Source organism: Malaya genurostris, chromosome 1 (assembly GCF_030247185.1).
Source record: "Malaya genurostris strain Urasoe2022 chromosome 1, Malgen_1.1, whole genome shotgun sequence".
In the NCBI taxonomy this organism is placed as follows: domain Eukaryota; kingdom Metazoa; phylum Arthropoda; class Insecta; order Diptera; family Culicidae; genus Malaya; species Malaya genurostris.
This window is the reverse complement of record NC_080570.1, coordinates 31,479,821-31,506,257: the sequence shown is the minus strand read 5'-3', so window position 1 is coordinate 31,506,257 and position 26,437 is coordinate 31,479,821. Positions and strand designations below refer to the sequence as shown.

At 36.0% G+C, this 26,437-nt stretch overlaps 1 protein-coding gene across 3 annotated transcripts in view; it reads left to right on the top strand.

The window, feature by feature from the left end:
• LOC131436009 (cytoplasmic polyadenylation element-binding protein 2) overlaps positions 1-26,437 on the top strand; it is a 701,408-nt gene that overhangs the window by 414,239 nt on the left and 260,732 nt on the right. For all 3 annotated transcript variants that reach the window (XM_058604425.1, XM_058604416.1, XM_058604405.1), the window contains one exon: positions 11,552-11,602. In XM_058604425.1, coding sequence (XP_058460408.1) covers positions 11,552-11,602 — 51 coding nt within the window. The remainder of the gene's footprint in view (positions 1-11,551; positions 11,603-26,437) is intronic.

Here is a 26,437-nt window from a genome sequence, read left to right as displayed (position 1 = left end):
AATTTCAAAAGTCTGTCAATTTGGACGAATGTATGCGAAAAACTCGATTTTCAAAAGTCTGCACAACAAAAAATGTCTGCAGCACTATACCCGAAATCTGCAGATTTACAGACAAATCTGCAGATGTTAGAGATGGGCAATTCGCTCCTGAGCTGTTCCAGTGAATCGAATCATTGAAGTGAGCTGACAGCTCACAGCTCTTTTCAAAAGAACCGCAGCTCACCAGCTCACTCATTTGCTAGCCAGTTCACTGCATTATGACGAAGGGAACACGCTACGAGCTGATCGGATAGATTCAATTTAGTCGACATCAATTAAAGATAAACTAATTCGCATTGCATTCATTGCATCATTGCAAATCAATGATTCAATTTCGATCATGCATATGAAAGAAAACCGGTGCATAAGAAAAACGGCGCACAAAATGAACCTTAAGTTTAAACTAAAAGAGCTGATGAGCTGATACATCGAATCGATTCACTTTGGTGAGCTGATCGGTTCGGAGCTGTTCACCAAAATGAGCTGTTTTGCACACCTCTAGCAGATGTGGCATCTCTGACAACTGCTTCTGTACTCCGAGTTGTCAGGTTATTTTTTCAAAAATCTGTCAAAAATCAAAAATTTATCTGGATTTGTCTGAGTCTACTATATACGAGGAAATTTTTGCCGGGCTTCATTTTCAGTGAGCAAAAAAAAAAAGGTCTCCCCACCTATCGTATAGAGGCCAAAACCGTAAAGATCTAGTAAGATCTGACTAAATCTAGGAAAGTCTGGGAAAATTTGGAAAATTTGGCAAAAGATCTGGTTAGTTTGAGTGTCTGGCAAAACGAGGAAAATCTGGCATTTGCCAGACAAATCTGGCAACCTGGCAACGCTGTCTGTACTGACAAAATTCTGACATCTAAAAAACAACTACAACACAATCATATGGTTCTGTTTAGGGATGTCGTAATATCGATCGATTAAACTAATATTGATTATTGAGCTAATCGAATAATTTAAAAAATTCCACAGTAATAATCGAATGAATAATCGAGTAATCGAAGAATAACCCAGATAATCGAATAAATTTAAAATCGATTAGATTCAAAATTACACTCGATTATTATATAATCGAGTAATTCGAAATGTAATTCTGTTTAAATATTTTCTTTGATTCTTTTCTGCTCGTGGCAGAGTTGCGATGTTATTTTTTCAAAAATCTGCTTGATTCAAAAATTTAACTGGATTTATCTGTGTCTAACTATGTATAAGAATATTTTGACCGGGCTTCATTTCCTGTGAGCATAAAAAGTCTTACCACCTATCGTCTAGAGGCTAAAAGCGTAAAGATCTGACAAAATTTGTAAAATGTAGAAAATATTGTAAAATCTGGAAAATAATTGGTTAGAGTGTCTAGCGAAGCGAGAAAAGTCTGGTAATTTCCAGATAAATCTGGCAACCTGGCAACGCTGGCTCGCTGTCAAATTCATAAGCAGGGTTACCAGTTATGCAGATATTCAAGAAAGCTCCATAGAAAAACTATTTTTCTTTGGTTGTTGTTCTCAACTCTTTTTCGGTAACCACGTTTCTGCGAAAAAGAGTGTGGTTAAGCAACTGCGTCAATAGTTCAGCTTTGGAAGCGAGCTGCAATATTTGGACAACTGATATCAGCTGTTTTTCAAAGAAGAACGAATCTAACATTGACAGCAAATGGAGAAAAACGTCGATGAGTGTTCCGACTTTGGATTCCAATCCTATTTAGAAATTTTCGTTTATTCTCAGATCAATTTTTGATTAGACGATGAACTGTTTGTTCATCTTTAAAAGGCATGCAAATTTTACCACTTTCCTTCTATATCTTCTGAATAAATCAACATAAAAGAAGTTTCGCCCTTCTACGACTTCGTTTACTTATGCTTCATGTGTGAATTATGAATTTACGCCCTTGCGTATTTTTCGTGAAATTGGTTGGTTTTCGCGACTAAGATAAATCTGCGAGTAATTTTATCGTCTTATTTACTATTTCCAGTAGTAAAAGGTTCGGAAACTACCTAAAATAAAGAAAATAAATAGTTTCGCCCTTCCCTACTAGCGATTGAAGTATCACCCTGTTGGACAAATACAAATCAAGGCAAATAGAGTCTATATTCTGGGTTTGCGTGTTCGATGTTGGTTCCTAATATAGATCAACTTAAGGAGACTCTCGTGTAATTGTTGCATTCAAAATCAATAGCTCGAACAACCCCATTAGGCTGATCCTCGTAATTCAGTCGATTTGCAAGTTTGAACGAATCTTATTTGGACTGATGACAGGGGAAAATCGGCAGATCCTAGCTACGATCTTAGGATTCTGCGAGTTCGTAAAAAGTTGGAAACTCACTTCTTAGTTCAACCCGGGTCAAATAGTAAACTATTTTCGTTCTGAAGATCGCAGTATCTGTTTCATAATTATGTATCCGAATCGCCTAGTTCAAATTTCTACTGCCTCCTAGAAGCTACTGGCTAACATCATATGGTAATTTGGTCATTTCATATCTGAGGATTGAAACAAAGAATATATTTATCTTGGTTACCATTGAAAGCAACGTCCCTAACAACAACAGAAAGTTTTTGCCCCATCCTAATTTATTACGACTATTTTCTAAATCCACTCATCCTGATTTTTGCCAGTTAGGTTACGATAGAATTAATGATACACTTTCCCAGTATAACAACCGGACCAACAAGCCATCATCAAATCAAGTTCGGCATCTTTCGTAACACATAAATTAAACTGTCGCCGTAGTTCTCAGCTAAAACTTCTCTCATCTCCGTTCAGAAATGGGACGGCAATGAATATAAATGGATACACAATACAGCTACCAACTCACTGCCCCCCTCCCCCCCGCCTCGAATCCTGTGATGCTGTGTGACCTTCCGGATACTCTTCACTCAAACAAGCTCCTACTCCTGCTAACCGGTTGTTGAGAAATCTGAAAAAAGGGGCAAAACCGTTTGATGTTACATCACACTTTCACAAACACAAAGCTCTCGTTTTGTTCATGGTTTGGGTCAACCATTCGACGTAATTAATCACAATGATTCATTTTGCTTCTAGTTTGGACTGACCGAAGCACCCGCACAAAAGATTCTCAGAGGTTCGGTGTTTATGAAGGTGGCAAGGGTTAAACAATTTACAAAATACACGCTTGATATCAGCTCTCTTGCATATTATTAATGAGAGACGTATTTCATTCCACAGAAAAAAAAAACAAAATCGAAGCCGAAGAAAACGGTTAGCTTCATCAAACCATTTCATAACTATTTCAAAGAATGGCGTAGCATTCAAAAGTGAACTAACCAAATTTGTACTGAATATTTCACTTTTGTCGTGAATACGACTTACTTTACTATGGGGTGCCTTTTCAAAATTTACCCTCTGAGAGAGTGATAAGTTTTTGATCGTGAATATCTCTTGTTGTATCTAACGAATCAACATAATTTTTGCTACATGCCATCGGAAATATGATCACAATTTTATGATAAAATTTTCAGTTGTGTGACATAATCTCAAATAGTTCAAAATTAAACTTTTCTGAAATGTTTGGTATAAACGAGTATCAAAGAGGATAATTCATATGGCGCGTTTGCCTTTCTCGTATTTTGAAAGCTCATAGCTCAGTGATCTGTGGAAGGATTTATATAATCTAACTACCAATAGAATCGAAATTTTTCAACTTAAACGTGTATAGCAAGAGCATTGAAGTATTTCAATAGTACACTATTGAAAAACCTATCTCATTTGACCCATGTCAACACCAGCCAATCAGAACGCGTTCTGAGGAAGAGAAGAAAATAGCTGCTGCTGTACAACAAATCGTTCAAGAAAAATGTTTCCAAAAGTGGTGAATATCGTAGTGAGTTCCTCAATTTGGTCCTTCTGAATGCTAGAAACGAATCCCTACAGGATATTGATAGTCTCTTTCAATAAATTATGCAAATCCGAAATGAAATAATCGACATTGAAATTCTATATGCGGCTATTTTTATAGCCGTTAGGACCGCCCATTAGTGAAAAAGCTACAAACGAAATCACACAAAAGGAAATCTCTTAACAAAAATTGAATCAGTTTGGATTCTATCGCCACTGCGAGCAGATGTGTTTTGTGTCGTCTGCACAGCTAGTTTCGCTTTCGACAAGAGCGATTACGTCACAGCTGCCAGTCATTTCGATGGATGAAAAAGCAACGTTGGAGAGCATTATAAAAAATCAGCCGTTCTAATGGCTCTAAAATTTTTCTAAAGAACTATTAGGATTTGTTTTTCGCAAATCGCAGGTAATTATCCTCAGTTTAGTGCAAATCAAGAACAATTTGGTTAGATTTGTGCACTTTTCGCTGTGTGAAATTCACAGTAATCGAGATCAAGTGAAGCCTTTTTTTGAGAAAAATGTTCCGAGTTTAATATCGTAGAGAATTCCGCAATTTGACCCTTCTGAATGCTGGAAATTAATCCCTACAGCATATTGATAGTTTTTTTCAAAAAATTTTGCAAATCCGAAATGAAATAATCGACATAAAAATTCTGTATGCGGCTATTTTTATAGCCGTTAGGACCGCCCATTAGTGGAAAAGCTACAAACGAAATCAAATAAAAGGAAATCTCTTAACAAAAATTGAATCAGTTTGGATTCTATCGCCACTGCGAGCAGATGTGTTTTGTGTCGTCTGCACAGCTAGTTTCGCTTTCGACAAGAGCGATTACGTCACAGCTGCCAGTCATTTCGATGGATGAAAAAGCAACGTTGGAGAGCATTATAAAAAATCAGCCGTTCTAATGGCTCCAAAATTTTTCTAAAGAACTATTAGGATTTGTTTTTCGCAAATCGCAGGTAATTATCCTCAGTTTAGTGCAAATCAAGAACAATTTGGTTAGATTTGTGCACTTTTCGCTGTGTGAAATTCACAGTAATCGAGATCAAGTGAAGCCTTTTTTTGCGAAAAATGTTCCGAGTTTAATATCGTAGAGAATTACGCAATTTGACCCTTCTGAATGCTGGAAATGAATCCCTACAGCATATTGATAGTTTTTTTTCAATAAATTATGCAAATCCGAAATGAAATAATCGACATAAAAATTCTGTATGCGGCTATTTTTATAGCCGTTAGGACCGCCCATTAGTGAAAAAGCTACAAACGAAATCACATAAAGGAAACTCTTAACAAAAATTGAATCAGTTTGGATTCTATCGCCACTGCGAGCAGATGTGTTTTGTGTCGTCTGCACAGCTAGTTTCGCTTTCGACAAGAGCGATTACGTCACAGCTGCCAGTCATTTCGATGGATGAAAAAGCAACGTTGGAGAGCATTATAAAAAATCAGCCGTTCTAATGGCTCTAAAATTTTTCTAAAGAACTATTAGGATTTGTTTTTCGCAAACCGCAGGTAATTATCCTCAGTTTAGTGCAAATCAAGAACAATTTGGTTAGATTTGTGCACTTTTCGCTGTGTGAAATTCACAGTAATCGAGATCAAGTGAAGCTTTTTTTTGGGAAAAATGTTCCGAGTTTAATATCGTAGAGAATTACGCAATTTGTCCCTTCTGAATGCTGGAAATGAATCCCTACAGCATATTGATAGTTTTTTTTTCAATAAATTTGCAAATGCGAAATAAAATAATCGACATTAATATTCTGTATGCGACTATTTTTATAGCCGTTAGGACCGCCCATTAGTGAAAATGCTACAAACGAAATCACGTAAAAGAAAGCTCCTAACAAAAATCTAATCAGTTTGGATTCTATCGCCAATGCGAGCAGATGTATTTTGTGCCGTTTGCAAAGCTAGTTTCGCTTCCGATAAGAGTGATTACGTCACAGCTGCCAGTCATTTCGATGGATGAATAAGCATCGTTGGAAAGCATTATAAAAAATCAGCCGTTCTAATGGCTCTAAAAGTTTTCTGAAGAACTATTAGGATGTGTTGTTCGCAAATCGAAAGAAAATATCCTCAGTTTAGTGCAAATGTAGAACAGTTTGGTTAGATTCTTGCACTTTTCGCTGTGTGAAATTCACAGTAATCGAGATCAAGTGAAGCCTTCTTTGTTTTTGCGAAAAATGTGGAAAAGGGGAATGCTTGCATAATTCATACAATTGATCAACTATTTGATATTCGGAAGTGTTAAGGAACATGTCATTTGTTTTCGTATTCACGACATCCAGTTATGTCTCTGACATTACCCACCCGCCTTTTTTCATCTGTCTATTCATTCAGTTTGTGTGGAACCGATTTACCAACTTTTTATAGTTTTCTCGTGGCTTTCAGGTGTCGTGTATGGGCATCATTTTCATCCAATAATGGTTGTCGTTCATCATTTTCAAACTGTTTCGGTTGATTTTTCAACTTCAAAATTGCCTATTTCGAGTCGCTGAAATCATCGTTAAGGTAGCGCTTCGCCGTGGTTACGGGTGTTCGCTGCCTATCCCGGGGTTTCACGCACTTTACCCAAAATTGTGAGAAAACGGTAAAGAAAACGGAAATTCCAAGAACATACGATTCTAGATAATTAATTTTTCTATCGATTCGTATATAAACTGTGCCTGATAAACGTTTTTATCGAAAGATTTCGTGCGAGTTTTAAAAATAAATGAGTTTTTCCTTATTCTTTCGCACGCACACAATGTCAACGCATGCATTGGGGTGTGAAAAATGTCACATGCGGTAGACGCTAACAAGATTTCTTTTGTTTTCGTTGTCCGTTCTCTCTGTGTAAACGTTGAATAAAGATGAGTAGAAAATGTAAGTAAGTGTTACTACTTTGTAAAATAATTTCTATTCATGTTTCAGTAGAACCAGAAATCAGTAATGATTTTCATCGCTACTAGCTTTGAAGCTTTGTTGAAAACGTAGCACATCCCTACATATGCGAGTTGTTTATAGCGAGAAATGGAAAAAAGAAAACAAAAAGGTTTAACAAAACTCGCACGAAATCTCGCGAAAGAAAAGCTTTCTAACTAATATTTTTCGCCAAATGCATAGTAAAATCATTTACCTACAATCGTATGTTTTTGATTTTTCGTGAATCGGGTAAGTATTGGAGAAATTTGCAATTTAGAGTGAAATTTCGGCGACAAAGCAAGAGGAAGCAGTGAGTTGTCTCGCTTCGACTTGACCACGGCGAAGCGCTACCTTAACAAGTTTTGACGATTTGGAGATGCAAATTATAATACGGAATACTCGGACAAATTTTCTAGGACACGTTCTACAAAATGTGGTTCACTGTCATAGTGACAGCGTACTTTAATGATTTTTCTTAAGAACTAGCAACACTGATAGGTGAACCAGTTGCCCATGGTTACTGTTTATTATGATGAAATAGTAAAAGAATTTACTAACGAACTGCTGCTCCAATTGACACAATTGGTTAGTAGATTTAATTGAATAATCTTTACATTACACTTAAAATATTTGCTGAGAAGCAAACTACATTGAGGAGGATATCTTTTTAGTAATTATTCTAGGAATTTCCAGCTTAAACCGACGTATGGAAACACATTCAGCGCGTCTGCAATATGGCGTTCTTCGCGAACGAAGAACCCAATCGTAATTTATTTCAATACGAAGAAAAACTAATGAAAAATATGATATTCCGCGAAGAAATAGGGTAATGGCGCCCTATTTCATCTCATTTGTAGGGACGTAACCTAAAAACCAAATTTAGTCACTAAAATCACTATAATTATTTCTGCTTAATTTCTACATTTGTTGGAAATCAAACTAGTATTCAAAAATCCGCTAAAAGCACTTCTGATATGTTCACTACTCTGCCCCTTCTTTCATCTCAATGGATTTTTATTCATCCCATTGCATTGTTGGTCCTTTATTCATCCTATAAATTAGCAATGACGACAGCAATCAAAACAAAATATTGCACTATTACACTGTCAGGTTCAAAATGTCAGAATTCTTCTTAAAAAAGGCCTAATGCAACTGTAAGACAACAAACGATAGTTTGGAATCATTTCGACGCTTAAAAATTTTTGGGGGCCGTTTTCGTTTCCTTTCGTTATAAATTTAAAATTTTACTGTACAGTTAATTTGATAAACTTAAAAGAAAAACAAAAAAGGGAATTGTTACTATTTAGAGGCATTAGCCCTTCTAGAAACAAAATGCAGAGCCAGTGATGCCATTTACACAGATTCATCCGTGTTGTATAGATTTTTGCGCTTGCGTACTGATTTAAATCAGAGTACAGATTTTATATAGATTTCCTAAATTTAATACAGATTTGTACAAGTTCATAAAAAGTGAGAAGTAAAGAGTTAGACTTAGAGTATTTATTGGTATTTGATTGCAGTGGTTGTTTAAAAGTTTATCATTCAACGTACAAATCACGTGTTAAAATGGAAATCTTTTGATATTTGATGATGGACACTGACTCAAATTACCTCGTTGAATATTCTAGTGAGTGCGGCAATGATGTACGGAGATATAGGAGGAGATATTTTAACATCATTTTTTGATAGAAATTTCATTTTATTTGCGAATAGAGATAGAACAGATGTAGACTTTTTATTTTTTTACATATTTTCTATGAAAATATCTGGCATATCTGAGCACAGTCGATGAAACACACACACACACACACACACACACACACACACACACACACACACACACACACACACACACACACACACACACACACACACACACACACACACACACACACACTTAGCAGCGTTGTGTTGACATATAGCGGAATGAAACCAGTGCTACTAGATTTGCCACAATGATTATTTCGTTAGTATTTAACACGTTCTATCTGGTAATATTCGAAGCCGAAACAGTTTCATTGAAATACAAATATGGATAATATTATTAAACCAATGCCACGGATACCAAAAAATACTTGTTGATGATAATTTGAAGAACAAAATTCTTTGTGGCGTCATGAGTAAACTTGGCAACCTTGCGATACTAAACAAGGTGAAAACAAAGCGCAATCAAGTGAACTAAGTGAAAAACTTTCATCTCATATTCTTGCAGACTTTTATTGCTTGCCGGGTAATTTTTTAAGTTTTTAACCCTTAATTAAACAAGTGTCAAGTGAACATTACTTATTATGAAGTCATCCAGCATTCAACAGTAGTGTAATTTTGCGAAATAGTGATTATGTTTAGAGACGAATCGATTAGTAGATATTCAGAAACATGACGAACTGTAAATCTTAAGACGATAATGGGTTCTAAATTGAAAACTGAGTTTGTTTCAAATGAAAAATAAACGATCACCGAAGAATTTAAAACCATTTCTTTCAATGAGAAAGGGTGACAAAAGCTTGAATAATTATTTTTAAACATTTTACAGTTTGGTTCAGGTACGTTGTAAGATAGTATTCATGTTCAAAGTAATGAGGTGAAGGGATGGGATGAAAATAGGAGCTCAGATGAAATAGGGAGCCGTTGCCCTAGATTCTTACAGATAAATATATTTTGAATCGATCCTAATATTTATCATGTCGGGCTTGTAACCTCGAGCAGCAAACAAAGATAACCACAATCAGGCGCGTACCCAGAAAAAAATGTCGGGGGGTGTTTCAGAACATGTTGATCAATTTCCATACAAATGGAACTTTTTATATAATTATTTTAAATTTTTTTATTGTGGAGTCGTTTGTTGAAAATTATTCATTTTATTTTTTACTTATTTGAAAAAAAGAGTTTACATAATATCATACTTTTTTGAGTTTCGGAGGGGGTTTGAACCCCTAAAACACTCCCCTGTATACGCGCCTGACCACAATAGACATGAGTCTCGCACTTGATTGATTCGAACGATATGAAAAACTTGAAAATATTTTGTTTGTTTCCTAGCAACTGGCGTTGTCAGGTTGCCAGATTTATCTGGAAAATGCCAGATTTTTCTCGCTTCGCCAGACAAGACAACTAACCAGATCTTTTGCAGATTTTACAAATTTTGCCAGATTTTACTAATTTTACCAGTTTTTGTCAGCTCTGACCAGATCGTTACGCTTTTGGCCTCTAGATGATAGGTGGTGAGACCTTTTTTCTACTACTTCGCTCACGTAAAATGAAACCCGGTCAAAATTTCCTGGTATATAGTAGACCCATACAAACTCAGATAAATTTTTGAGTTAGAGACAGATTTTTGAAAAAATGACTTGGCAACGCTGTTAGCAACTAGATTTTTTATCGTGACGTCTCAAATGAACAATCACGCTTAGAAAAAGTTACTCAAAGTTTGAGTACTAGTTACTCATTTTCAAATGATACATGGAAACGTCAAAAATTGAGTAGTTATCATCAATGATATTGAGTAACTCCTACTCTAAATTTGAGTTTAACGCAATAACTCGTTTTTTTTGTTACTATTCGCAAGATCAGTCTAAAAGTTGTAATAACCATTTGTAGCAACAGGTTGCATATTTTGTTAGTGAGATCGCGTATGTCGAGGGTGAGTCACTCAACACAAACGGTGTTGTGTCTGCAAAAACCGGAATGATAAACTCCGTGTTGTGCTTTAGAATGAAACCGAATATGCTCAAATGTCATTTATGAGGAATAAGTGTATGATTGGTGCCTGAGCAAATTTGCTTTCACCACTTGATATAGCATTGAGTTCAATTACCTAATATTTTAATACAATACACTCAGAAAATGAGCAATGTTTTGCAAATTTGGTATATGTGAAATAAAATTTCACTCAAAATTTGAGTGATAGTTACTCTATTTTTGGTACATGTACAAATAAAGTATTACTCAGTAAATGAGTAGATTTTACCCAAATATCGTTTCCAGTGAAAGAACTCAAATTTGAGTAACTTCGGAGTTACTCTAAATTAGAGTTGTTCCACTTTTTCTGTCGATGAGTGAGATCTTACTCATTTTTGAGTAACTATTTTTAAGCGTGAAGCATTCATCTTTGACTGTTCAGCGGTACTGTTTACAAACAAGCTTAAACAAAAATCGAAGAACTCGTCTTGAACAATCATCTTTACACTTTTCAACTAGTCACTTTTATTTAATAAATCTAAAAAACAAACCGTATCCAATCGTGAACAAATGTTTTAAAACTCTATTTAGGTGATATGTACCGTAAATGGTCTCATCCAAATTGTTAACAGACAAACAAAAAAATCTCTGTTTACAAACAGTACTGCTGGACTGTCAAAATGTGTTCATTCGATTAAGGTTAGAAGTGACGGTAAAAAACCTAACTCAAGCATATTTCGATTTGGTAGCGTTGCCAAATAATTTATTTTCAACATATTTCAAAACTGTCACGACCACAAAAAGAAAATGGGCTAGACCAACTTGTACTTTCGGTGAACCAAACAATAACGAATCGTTTGTATAGAACCTAGGGATATTAGTATTTGTATTTGATAGTAGTATGTTTCCAAGTAAACAAATGTAACGTTAGTAGAAGAAAAAAATTTTCTATGTAGAAAATTTGATTAGAAGCAAATATTCTTATTTTCATTCGGATTTGATGTCCTGACATCCTGGCAATTTTCTATCACCCGCAAAGTTAACTTCTGTTTCCCTTTATCTCTCTACCATTCCAGGATTTCTCAACTGTAACACAAACACTCTGCAGTCGTTAGCTCAGTTGCACGGTAAGTGAACCGTTTATCGCCAACAAACAAGAAATAGCCACTCGATTGCCGTCGGATGGTTGACTCTGCCGAATTATTATGAATATTACATATCTGATGAACACTAGCAAAAAAAACCTACCTTCGGAAAAGCTAAACCAGTTCTAATCCCTTCCCGTCGGTTGACTATTGTATTATCACGGAGAGAGAGGGATAGAGGAAATAATAAAAGTCCTTATCCCTTCGATTTGTGAACATGCCAGTCCTCTGGCCACGTGCTACCGTTCGACAGTCAAAACATCGGTGCTGCCACTTCGTCGTTTCCAATAAACATAACAATAAAAACACTACACACCGCCACACGTCGCCTACTATGGGTTGGAAAACTTTGTTAACACTCGCAAATGAGATGTGGTCCTGCCACCGTATCTCGTCAGAGCTCGCTTTGTTTTCCAGAGGTTTTCCCCGACCCGTGCCATGCCAATCTCGCCACCAGGGAGCAGTTCCCGAACAAACCGATGTTCGGAGATGTGGAGAAACGGGCCCACCAGTACCAGCCACCTTATTTTTTAGCAGTTTTTATTTTATCTTGAAATATCATAATTTAGAGCGATGTGGAGGAGGAGGGGACGAGTGTGAGTATTACAGCCGACAGGTAGGCCACCGTTCGTCGAACACATGTTGGGGAAGGATGAGAGGCAGATCTCTGGACAAGGAACAGGTTCCATAACAATATCGATAAAGGTAATGAACATGCAAATGGGTACTTCAGGTTCGAAAATTCACTTTTTAGGGGTTTGTTTTCTATCAAGCTTGTTTTTTTTGTGTTTTGGTCCATGGCAGGGCTGAATATTCCCACTTGTTGGAGTGTTGATGTTTTGTTTATCATTTTTGTATGGCTTAATAATATTTGATGTTTGGCCGTTATTTTGTATTATGCACGAGATACGAGAAGTTACCGGCAGGGGAACTCATGAAGTGGAGAAATTTATTCTTGAAAACTTGTCAACATGCGATCTGGGTACATACATATTTCCGATACTGGAAAAAGGGACACACTAATCTTAATTTCTCCTTCCAAAAGCCCTAGCAAACATAATGGCTGCTCAGAATGTTATACGAAATACACACTCTAAAAAGTTTGAAAATTACACATGACATAAATCAAAGCGTGCCATTTTTTCTGGAATGATAACTTGATTTCACTGCAATTGACATTAAAATTTGCATTTTCAGTCTTCCTCGATATCAGTCAAATCAGCTATCTATCATGACATATGTTTACATCTTTTTGGATTGTAAAATTTAGGTAAATGTAAGTTTAGTAAAAGTGTTATGCTATAACAAAGCACGGTTCCCATTTTTACCGATCAAGTCAAAGTTCGAGTAGATAACGACCTAATTTTGGGTAGCTTATAGTAGAGCTCGACAATGAGTGATTTCTCCTCAAAAATAGGTAGAAATGATTTTCAGTGTATTTGCATCTATCGACGTAAATTTACATGACGAAATCGTATCAATCGATTTGATAGGGTTCTGCCCAATTTTGGGTAAAACACAATTTTGTGCAATTGAGTTGCCACAGCTAAGCATGTGGAGGGAACGAATTCTTTATTTTGTGTTGTTTGGTTTTAATTGCCGCATAATTTCTACTATTTGATAAATGGTTCTTTTCATTAAGCATAAACTGGAAGAAGTGAACGAAATAGTGCTATATTTTTCAATAATTTCTTCCATGCAATTTAAAAAATGATTGTTTTAGTTATTATTTTCTGCAAATTGTTAGAGGGAAGGATTGCTACAAAGACGTAAAATTAAACTCTACTTGAGCTAAAATTTTCAACTACACTGTGATGTCTTTAAAGATACTGATTTTAGACTTTTCTACTTATTGGACGATTTATTCAACTAGAACTAAGAAAACTGGTATTCCATATGCATAAAATTTTGAAAATCAGAGGAAATCTGCTAAGTTTGGCCAAATATCTGGTTTGTTAGTCTGTCGAAATAAAAAAAAAATCTGACATATGTCTGATAAATTTGGAACATTGACAACTCTGCCCTGCAAAAACATTGATTTTACAGTAGAATACTTTATTACTGTCGGAAAAAAACTACCGAACTGTCAAAACCAATCCTGCTCTGAAGCAGGGTTATTTTTGACAGCAGATTGAATAACCACTCGACAGCCAGATTTTAAACAAAAGTTAAAATAATTCGTAGACATGGACATTATTTGTGCACAATGACTTTCCCGGACAGAGAAAGCTACGGATTTGAGTCCCGTCTGAGGTAATGTTTTTGCAAATTTTCAATTCTACGATCTCATTCACCAGCTTGTACCAGTTTGCCTTCCTATTGGGTACTGATAACAGCTGAATCTACTACCGATAATAATTCAACGAAAGACAAAATGGAAATCATTCGATGATGAGATGAGATCGTAGCTTTACCAGTTTTTCGCTAACCGTTGGGAAGGTTCCACCATGGGATGTGCTAAAATGCACTAAAGCAAACTCAAAAGGCAACCCGAGCGAACAGAATTCTGTGGAAATTTTACTCTTATATCACAATACCAAGTAATTAATATACTTTCTAATCTATCGTTCGTCCGACAAAGATATTTGCCGTATTTAAAATGAGCAAATTTATTTTATGACCTTCCGTAATGCAACAATAGTGATAAGGGACGGGTCAGGGCCCTCAGCTTCACGGACAGTTTTTCGTCAATTTAAGTCGAAACAAAATTGTACCCAATAGTCCAATCCACGTGGGAATGTGTTGGTGTGGCTATTCTCAGCAGTTGAAAGGTTAATGCTAGTGTGAGTATGTCGAAATAACCCAGTGAATTTTGTCGAGCCGCATCGTGCCAATTATTGAAGACATATATGCAATAAAAAACAGATATAAAATCGTTCATAAAACTCTATATCACGTAATGGAACTGTCTTCTACTTGGTTCATTAGTTCATAGCTTACGAAATTCTATATGCATTTTTCGCAGTGTATGATTATGAGTCAAAAATGTTTTACCTCAGTGTAAAATTGAACCCACAACAAACTTTGACTTCAGCTCGCACACTTTCTAATTTCTTATATGAATAGATATCTCGGTTGATTTTTCAGAAGGCCGTAAGAGCAAGTGACAGTTTCTCTTTGTTTACTCTCTCTTTCGATTATTATGATGTGATTTAAAACGATTTTCTTAGATTTCACAGTTCTGTTTGAAAGTCGAACGTTTCGAGCATCATTCTATGCAAAGAGTTAAGTGATAAACGTGGCAACCGCTTGGTAATTAATAGAAGAGAAAGTAAACAAAGAGAAACTGTCACTTGCTCTTACGGCCTTCTGGAAAATCAACCGAGATATGTGCACTCTGCATCGGTGTGAGTAACAGAGACGTCAAATTGCTCAATTGAATCGTCCGAAATTTGAAATGAATTGTATTCAATCTCGAATTTCGGACGACTTATATGGGTACAAATGCGTTTCGACTTCGAATGACAAAAAACTAGCCGTAATTTCGGTGGCGGTGGCGAAATCAGGAACGAAACTTGATGAAACTTTGGACATGTATTCAATAAGACAAACCATTTGTTTCGTATGGATGAAGTGATTTATTTAGTTAAGTACTGGTTTTTAAAATGGAAGTATTTTTGCAAGGAAATAGATTCGAATTTTGATAACTTGCTAACTGTAACTAGTAGAAAAATTGTGTCGATAGAGAAGTGGTAGAAAATGTTCAAGTAACCATATGCATTATATCATTGCACATTCATAATTTTGATATAAAATCATTAATGTAGAATTACATTAATTCAACATACTTTAAAGCAACGTGCAATAAATTTGCATTCAAAATATAATGAAGCATTATTTTACAACAGTTTTTTGTCAAGCTGTTGGCATTAAATGCAATCAAACATTATCGATAACAGTGCGTAGAAATAAATTGCTACATTGCTATATTTTCTTGTAGTAAAACATTTGAGGTATTTTCTGTGAAATTTTCAAGCCTATTGGAACGAAACGCTGGAAGTTTATCTATGGCTATCTCATTCACCTTTATCTATGGCTATCTCATTCTACGAAGAAGCAAGAGCTCGGCCAAAGATTTCTACTTCGATTGACTTCTAAATTTAACAAAACATTCTGAAAATGTTTCGTTATAATAAAATATAAAAGAAAAAATATGATTTTTTTCAAAATGTTAGACCCTACGGGCTTCCTGGAGTAATTAATTGTTTCCATTGATTTTATAGACAAAAACCTTTAAACGCGTTTTCTTCGAAAGCAGGTTTTGAAAGTCCGTGTCTATCGTCATTCAAAAACTACTGCACTAATTTTGTTCAAATTTTGCACACACTTTCTACATATAAAAACCAGACCACAACGTTTTCCTTTTCGTTGTTTGTTACTTTGGAGAGGTTTAACAGCTACAAAATGGTAGATTTTTTCGTGAAAAATTGTAGTTTTTACTTTGAACAACCACCAAAAATTTAAAAAAAAACGTTGGGGTCTAGAGAAACTTCTACTTTAATTATGTTGCGTTCATTTGTTCACTTCTGATTAGTCTGCACTGAGATACAGTGGACATCGCAAATCATGATTTTTAAGAAGCGTTTTCAAAAATACCTCTTCACCGACGTATTTCTCAAAATGTTTCCAAGAAAAAATTACAAAATGTTGTTCGAATGATGCTTTTTATCATGCAAAACATTTGAATTTATTTTGTTGGATCGCAAAAATGATGATTTTTTAAAATGTTCAGATCCTACCACCCCCTCCCCCCATTAAATCAATGCATTAGGATTTTTATAAAGTAAAAAAGTTCTCCAATTTAAAACTAATCTAAATTTAACTCTGTTTACCAACATCCTAGTTGTCGGTAATACAGCAGTAAAATGTGTTACCGACATTCACTTACACGATTAAATGAAACTACTCATTAATGTGTACCAAAAATAGCCAGATTTTGTGTCAGTTCTAGCCAGAGTTGCCATGTTATTTTTTCAAAAATCTGTGTCTGACTCAAAAATTTATCTTGATTTGTCTAGGCCTAACTTTGACCCGGATTCATTTTCAGTGAGCAAAAAAAAGGTCCCACCATCTGTCGTATAGAGGCCAAAACCGTGGTGAGATCTGACAAAAATTGATAAAATTTTTAAAATCTGGCAAAATTTGGAAAATCTGACAAAAGACCAGGGTAGTTTGTCTGGCGAAGAGAGAAAAATCTGGCATGTACCAGATGAATCTGGCAACCCTGGTTCTAATTGTCACAAAATGAGTACTTTTTCCAATTGATGCCCCGTTTACACTTCTGCTGGCTGCCAGCATGCTGGTGTCAGTGTACTGCCCTCTTAGGAAAAAACGTTCAACTGTGGTCCAATGATCCAAAGTATTAGACCAACGAAGGACCACCGTTGAACGTTTTTTTCCTAAGAGGGCAGTACACTGACACCAGCATGCTGGCAACCAGCAGAAGTGTAAACGGGGCATGAGCAATTTGACGTCTCTGTTACTCACACGCTTAGAAAAAGTTACTCAGAGTTTGAGTATTAGTTACTCATTTTCAAATGATACATGGAAACGTCAAAAATTGAGTTATCATCAATGATATTGAGTAACTTCTACTCTAAATTTGAGTTTAACGCAAGAACTCGTTTTTTTGTCACTATTCGCAAGATCAGTCTAAAAGTTGTAATAACCATTTGTAGCAACAGGTTGTATTTTTTGTTAGTGAGATCGCGTGTTTCGAGGGTGAGTCGCTTAACACAATCGGTGTTGTGTCTGCAAAAACCGGAATGATAAACTCCGTGTTGTGCTTTAGAATGGAAACGAATATGCTCAAATGACATTTATGAGGAATAAGTGTATGATTGGTGCCTGAGCATAACTGACATGTATGTTAATTTGCGATTGACACACAACTCCAAGCGACCACCACTTGATATAGTATTGAGTTCAATTACTTAATACTTCAATATACAATATACAATACACTCAGAAAAGGAGCAATTTTTTTGCAAATTTGGTATATGTGAAATAAAATTTCACTCAAAATTTGAGTGATAGTTACTCTATTTTTGGTACACGTACAAATTAAGTATTACTCAGTAAATGAGTAGATTTTACCCAAATATCGTTTCGAGTGGAAGAACTCAAATTTGAGTAACTTTGGAGTTACTCTAAATTAGAGTTGTTCCACTTTTTCTGTAGATGAGTGAGATCTTACTCATTTTTGAGTAACTATTTTTAAGCGTGCACACCGATGCAGAGTGCGCAGATCTATTTATTTACTAAATTAGAATGTGTGCGAGCCGAAGTCAAAGTGGGTTCATTTTTACACTGAGGTAAAACATTTTTGACTCATAATTATACACTGCGAAAAATGCATATAGTATTTCGTAAGCTATGAACTAATGAACCAAGTAGAAGACAGTTCCATTACGTGATATAGAGTTTCATGAACGATTTTATGTCTTTCTCAACTGTTCTCTTGGCATTGCAGTGTTTTTTATTGCATATATGTCTTCAATAATTGGCACGATGCGGCTCGACAAAATTCACTGGGTTATTTCGACATACTCACACTAGCATTAACCTTTCAACTGCTGAGAATAGCCACACCAACACATTCGCAAGTGGATTGAACTATTGTGGAAATGGGTAAAAGATAATATTCATCTCGGTATTGTTGTTCCGCAAATAAAATGGTTAAATAATGATCGAAAAGTTTCTTGCTGCTAGAGATTCTATAAAAGCTTTGTGCAAATATCACGGTGTTTGCAATTTGCAAAGATTACGTTTGAAAAAAAAAAAAAAAACGTATGAGCTACAATCCAGCTTCAATCAGATAGTTGACTTAAAAATAGTATTCGCAAAAGTTCTCATGTACAATCAGCATGCTTTTGAAGAAGTTTCGGATCGTAGGCAGATATGATTGAAAATAAAGAATGAATCAAACCTTATTTGTAACATTGATCGTTATTCCAGGTTACAAAAGAGAATTTCTTCGTATAATGATGAAATTAACCCACACGGGGATAAAACATAAGAAAAATATGGAGCCTAATATTGGCATAGAAGCTGAGCTAGAAATTCCAATAATAAGACGGGTTTTAAACTCTCAATCCATCCAGGAATATAACGCTCCAGTGTCGCATATTTTTGTCAAAGGGAAGAGAAATTTGAATTTCATTGAAATTTATATGATTTGAAAATATAATATTTTAAAGTATTGCTTTTTCCATTTTTACCGAGTGTCCAACACTAATTACTTTTTCATCCAGTTTCCTTGATTGAAATCTGAGTATAAAATTACCTATTTTGACTATTGACATATAAGGGCAGTACCCACTTTTGAATAATAGTTTTTTACCCATCAAATGAGTTTTTTCCGATATGGGTAGTATAATACTCATTTACGGGTACTTTCCTTTAACCGTGTATAAATGTATGTACAGGTGGCAAGATTTTTCACTTTTAATTTTCTCGGAAAAACAGGAAAATATCAGAAAGAAAAAATGTAAACATTGGCCGTTCAATTAGTGAGCATACCGTTTTAATTCATATTCGTCATGATCAAATTACTAGATAACGCGTACAGATTTGAGACTGGGTAACTTCTTTAAAATACTAAACATATTCCAACATACAATTTGGAATATGCTTGTTCGTAGAACTTCGTATTAAATAAATACTAACATTCACTTTTCAATTGAATAAAATATGAAATAGATTATTGGAATCGAATCTCGGGTTTTAGAGGAATGTGGAAAAAAATCCCTTTGCTTTAGTACGAACGGTGCACAAAACAAATCTTCCTACTGGTCCTCTCGCTGATATCTGACGAACGCAAGGTAATCAAATTGGCCGACCGCAGAAAGACTGTTTACAACAACTGCATTAAAACACTTTTACAGTCAATAAGGCGGGACTAACGACAGAAAAAATATTGTCCAGTCGCAAAACTGCACACGGTGCGAATTAACTTTTAAGGATCGATTTTTAGTACCTAGAACAACCGAATTGTTAAATTTCTCTCATGCTATTTTCGTCTGTTAAGTATAGAATTAGTGAGCTATGTGATATATTTACCCAACGATTGGGTTTTGTTCAGTTAACTTAAAGTTGATGATTTATCATATTTTTGTTTCTCCAACAATTTCCTTAAAGAAACGAAAGAAAACAACTGTATATGACAGTCGAAAGTTCTTCGTTCACCCAGCATATTGCCCATATATTTCTCGCCAATATCCAACAGCACATTACGTTAATGCGAAAGATAAAAAATGAATGTGTCCGAACAAAAGCCAAATCTTCATTCGTCTGAAACATCCGGTCAATTTGCAGTTCGGCACCCCAGCTCTGCCGAGGAGCGTAACGAATTTTCTTTCATTTTTTCGTTTTCTTTTGGGGACATCAATGAGACTGCCGCTTTCGTCACTGCGTCGTCCTGAAAGCAATCATCATCCGGCGGTGAAAACCGAAAGACGAGGACGGTTTGTTGACGAGGACGGCTAATTCCTTCCATCTCATTAGGCAATGAATGGGTATGGCATTCCGATTCAGTAATTTTCAACAGTTTCACACAGTCGCGAGGAACGGCCCGAAAACGTCGGAAAATTCTGCCGCGGAGTAATCAACGTGAGCTGCGGAGCGGCTTTTGAACCGATCGCGATTCCCTTCGGCGTTCAGGACGAAGAAACTTTTACCCCCGGCCGGGTATTGGATGGAATGGGTTGGGTTTGAAGAAGAAAAAGAAGCAGTCGGAAAGGTTCGGGAAGTTTGCTTTGGGTACGGGAAACTAAAAGTTTCCCACTGTTAGTTGCTGCCAGGGTGGAAAGGCTGCTTATTGCCATCTGAAGTGTTACCCAATTTGGCTGAAAGCTTTGCCAGAAAAGAACGAGGGTAATATTCTAATACTATATAAACAAGCTCTTCCGAAAACGACGGGCAATTCGCTCAGATTTGAAACGATGAAAGGCATCCGACCCACCCTCAAAATGAAAAAAAAATGTATTCGCTCGTGGAAGGTAAAAACAGGGATCAGATTTCATGGAGCAAAGGAAAAGAAAAAGGAAGAAAACAGAAAAACGAGAAAAATGTGAATGGATTCTAAAAAAAATCGTCTAAATATTTTCAATCGTTTTGGGTCGCTTCTCACTTTTCGGTAACTGGAGCGCTTGGTGCATCGTAATCGACATCATTCGTTTTTTTTTTGAGAGGGGGAGGGGTTAGGTGTAGCGTCCATTCCAACTGACCGAGTCAAAGTTAACCCGGTCAAACTAAGGTGGGGGCTTTTTTAGTATTTTGTATTAGTTCATTCCGTTTTTTGGCACTCTCTTGTCGTAGTTTACGGCCTTGAATTTCATCGGCTTAACCGTTTCGACAAAATTCTACACAAAAAGGGGTTTCACAACACTCAGTTTTGTTGTGAGAAATTGTGGCAGCCGGTAGAAGTCTGGTAAGACTCCGGCAGCTGTCAAAATTTTGCAGGAGATTTCTCTCGCCCCGTGTCGTCTTGCAAAATCACTCTTCCTTCTTTTTCTCTGTTCGACTTCATTTGATATTCGTCAATCCTGCATGTACATCCAAAATTTAAAAAAAACGAATTCTGAGACCAGGTAAATTCAATGAAAATTCTGGTATTTTGAGAGAAGAAGTTTTGCATATCATGTTTAGTAGTTCATAAGTTATCTTATTGCTCTTCATTTAAACTTCTAATGAAAATAATAAGACCGAAGGTGCTAAAAATGAAGAACCAATTGAAAACAGTTCTGCCAGTCTAGTACGGCAAAAATCCGACAGAAACAGAACCGGTAATAACAGCTAGGCGAAATTCTGTGCCAAAAACGGTTACCAGACTCTTGCCGGTTTATTCTGCCAGCACTCCGGTAAGACCTTCTGGCAGACGATACCAGGGAGAAATCTCTCAAAAGCGGGTGATGTGATCTGCACGATTAAATGAATGTATCCGCTAATGAGTAATATACTACCAATATCGACTGAAACTGGGAAAACTATTGGCTTTCAAACGCAAAACACAAATCAACTCCGTGCCTTCTATGTTTCATTTTATGGACCAAGAAAACGATGATGTCAGCAAATTATCACATAGAGCAATATAGGAATCGAGTATTAAATGCGGAATAAGTTACTAACATAGTAATTTTTCCTTAAACCAACCTACGGAATGGGTAAAACTTTTGCATTCATTCAACGTGTGCATAAAAAGTAAACCTTAAATTACTTCAAGGCTTAACTATATTTAGGACATTGATGCTAAATGAGGCTCATCAATTTTCGAAATCCAAATAAAAGGTTTGAACAAATGGAATGGTGGAATAAACGGCCAGAACAATTACTTCAGAGCGGTGTCAACAAGTAAAGTCAACATTATCATTCTGTAGGTCATTCTGAAAGCAAAAAACAAAAAGATTTATTCTCAAGCGGAATATTGAAAATATTGGTTGAGATCCTAATTGAAATCAATGTTTTTTTCCCTAATTACAACGGAATATTGTTTGATTATTCGAATTTCAACTACAAATAAACAAAAATTCACTGGAGAATAAACATGCCTATGTATTTTGACAGCTTTATTCGAAAACATCATCGTTTGTACAACAGCACCATCTACATGTCGAACTGTCGTTAGAATTCCAATAGATAAAAGTACGGGTGTGTAATGTCAAAGACATAACTGGATGTCGTGAATACGAATATGACACGCTTTATTTATGCTTCCGAATTCGAATTGGTAGTTGATCGATTGTTTGAATTGTGCAAATTTAAAAAATTTAAACGATGCGCCTAGACTAAATTACATATTAGTTAAATTAAACATTCTGAAACGCAATTAAATATTATGAAATAAGCAGTATAGTTCATTATAATAAAAAATGGTGGCTCTGAAAAGAACTTTTTATGAAAGCGTTCGTGATGAAGAGTGACGAGTTGAGTTAGTTCAGCACGCAGACTCTGAATTCTAAACCCATATTCCGGAACTAAGCTCTGAAATTTGAAGACCGCCATGACTACCAGAATGAGTTGTATAGAGTACAGTAAAGTAAATTTCCGCATAATTCTTTACGAGTATTATTATGGTTCTAAAAAGAACCGAATAGAAGAAGTCTGGAATAAAGAACTGGACCCTGAGTTCAAGAACTAAATTTAGAACCAATAACAGACTCAGAATCCAGTTTCAATTCTAGAACTGCAATTTCGAAACTGAAATTAGTTCCGGAATACAGTTTCAGCACGCAGGCTCTGAATACTAAACCTATATTGCGGAACTAATATCTGAAATTTGAACTTCTCGTTACGACTACCGGAAAGCAAATGAGAGTTGCTACCTGAGCGTTTGAGGTTTTAGCCACGCAAAAGGTGCACTCTCCGTCGCTGCTGGTTGATGGTTTAACTCTCGCGATGGCAATCTTCTCGCCTTGATGGCCAGCAAGCGAATGATAGTTGCTACCTGAGCGTTTGAGGTTTTAACCACGCAAAAGGTGCACTCTCCGTCGCTGCTGGTTGATGGTTAAACTCTCACGATGGCAGTCTTCTCGCTTTGATGGCCAGCAAGCGAATGAGAGTTGCTACCTGAGCGTTTGAGGTTCTAACCACGCAAAAGGTGCACTCTCCGTCGCTGCTGGTTGATGGTTCAACTCCCACGACGTCTGCTTCCACCGAACGCACGAAAAGAAATGATCGATTTTCGACCACGGTTTCCCTTTGATACGCATTCAGTTGCAGATATGTGCCTGACTACCTCAAAATCGTCGTCCTTGCGCGAAAAATCCAAGCGAAAGTAAAGAGTTTTCCGCATTATTTTCAAATTTTGAGAAAACTTAATTTTTGAGTTGTTTGTGGTTATCTCACATTGTTCAAAATATTATCCTAAATTCCTGATCATATTTTTGATGAAATGGTGAAAGAATTATGTGACTACCATTAATACAAGTCGAGATATTCACGATTAAGTTCTGCCCATTCTTCCATATGGCTAATTTTGAAAAGGCACCCCATAGTAAAGTAAGTCGTATTCACGACAAAAGTACGGGTGTGTAATGTCAGAGACATAACTGGATGTCGTGAATACGAATAAAACTGACACGATTTCTTTACACTTTCGAATTCGAATTGATAGTGGATCGATTGTGTGAATTGCGAAACTTTCCCCCTTTTCGCTACTAAAATTTTCAACGATTTTTGACGTCGATTATCTCATTTCGGATTTGCATATTTCATTGAAAGAAACTATCAAGATGCAGTACAGGATTCATTTCTGCCTTTTAAATGATGAAATGATCGATATTCGACCACGGTTCCCCTTTTATAACGTTCAGTTGAAGACATGTGCCTGACTACCTCAAAATCGTCGTCCTTGCGCGAAAAACCCAAGCTAAAGTAAAGAGTTTTCCGCGTTGTTTTAAAATTTTCAGAAAACGTTATTTTTGAGTAGTTTGTGATTATCTCACACTGTTCAAAATATTATCCTAAATTCCTGATCATATTTTTGATGAAATAGTGAAAGAATTATGTTGCTGCCGAGATATTCACGATTAACTTCTGCCCATTCTTCGATATGGCTAATATTGAAAAGGCACCCCATAGTAAAGTAAGTCGTATTCACGACAAAATAAAAATAAAATTGATGAAACAGTATCATTCTTGTTAAAGAACCTGAATTTTAGTTCTGCAATTCAGGAACCGAATTTCGGAGCCGAATGCTAGAACTGAATTCGGAAACCAAATTTTGATGCTAGATTCTTGAGCTGAACGCGGGAACTGAATTCTAAAACTTATTGTTGAACCGATCACTGAACCTATGTTCTGGAACTGAATCTGAGTATACGATTCTGGTTCGACACCGAATTCGGAACCCTGGATTCTAGCACAGAACTATGGTCATGGATTCTGGTATTCAGCTGAATTTTAGCTTCAGAATTATGGCTCAGGATTCAGTGTTCAAATTTGGTTCCAGAATTCAGCTCTGAAATCCAGTTCTAGAATCCAGAATGCGGAACAAAATTGGGACAAAATTCAAAATTCAGAACCTGGATTCTGGCATGTATTTTAGAATCGAGCACTGGAAACACAACCTAATTTTGGATCTAAATTTTAGTCCTGTGGTTCGGTCTAAAAACCAGAACTGAAACTGATTTCCGAATAGCAATTTTGGAACTTAATTTTGATCTCAATCTCTGTACCAGGATTCATTTTCCATATTCAGATTCTAGTCCAGAGTTCATTTCCGAAATTTAATTCGAAAGTCCTGGTCTAGAATCAAGATTCTGATCTCAATTCCAGATTTCGGTTCCAAAACCCAGGCTTACACACTAAGATTCAATTCCGTTATTCGGTAATTTTTCTGACGAAAACTTTCGGTAATCAATAGAAATTACCGATATTTCGTTATATGAACGTCATTTTACAAAAATTATGCAAATTTTTACCGGACGATCAGTTTTCATTACAGAGTTCTGTAAATAGATATACAATTCATATGGTAAATCTGAATAGTCGTCGAATACGGTAAAACCCATACCGTCCGTATGGTAAAATATTATTCCAATAACCGAACTTCTGTAAATACTGATTGTCGTGAAAACTAACTGTCAAACAGTTGATCAAATTTTCAGTAAGTGTCTTTTTATTAATCAAATCAAAATCTTGTAGAGTTCATCGAATGGATTGAGGTACAGGTGCTAAAGTTTTTAAAACATTAGAACCACTAAAAACTTTTTGTTTCCTTATAGGCAAAACATAATTTTGTATCACTTATCCACTTGCTGCCTACACAAATTGTTCAAGGGTCATTTCTGGTGGACTCGACGGATTGTGCAGTGTTTTGGAAGGTGGTCATAATTCCGGTCAGCCGGAACATTTGACCCTTTTTTCGTGGAATAAAACCATAGCAGGTTGGAATTTTCTTCATTCGTTTTTGTGAATATGTGTAGTTTTCTAAAATCCGAAAATAAAAGAATTTTAACCAAAGGAAAATAAAAGAATACAAAATTACCGAACAATCAGTTATATCCATTTGGTTTACAGTTTACGGTAGTTGTTTGACAGTTCAGCAATTACCGAACGATCGGTAATCAATTTAATTACCGAACTGATTACCGAACATTCAGCTGTTGAAAATTCGGTAAAAAATTACCGAATTCTGCGAAATTTTCTAAGTGTGTAGAGTCATGTTCTGGAATTTGATTTCAATTCCAGAACTCTGCAACTCGACTCTGGCTTGTGTTCTGAAACGTAATTCCAGACCCTGAAGTCAACAAACGCGTTCAAACCAATACGCAAAAAATCCAATTAAAAAAAACGGGAAAGTATAAGTACATTTTCTAATTGAAGTTTATCATACTATAAACTTCCACTAAACTTATTATTATCACTTCCAGTTTGCATATTTCAACAGATGAGTAATTCTAATAGTGCTTTAGTGAATAATTACAGCCCTTGAAAGGCTGACTTGAAAAATTGACGCAATCGCTCTTGTTTGGAGCGAGACTCGCACTGCGAACGACCCGCAGCATAGCTGCTTTCTGTGCGGATTGATTCAATTCTGAAGCAATTTTTGTGAAGGGATTCCTCGGGAAACAGCAACATACTAAATTATGATGTTGAATATTTAGTTTCGGATTTGCCTATTAATGCAACACGGAACTCATTTGTGGCGGTGCAACAGTCGTTGTTTACTTTTCAGTGTGTTTTTGGTTCGAATGCAAAAAACGGCGTATTCTTGCATTCTTAAATTCGATAATAATATTCCGATATAGAAAACGCACTGAACTGCTAAAAGTATTTTTTCACTCAAATATTTGAAAATTCAACGCTCACTCCATT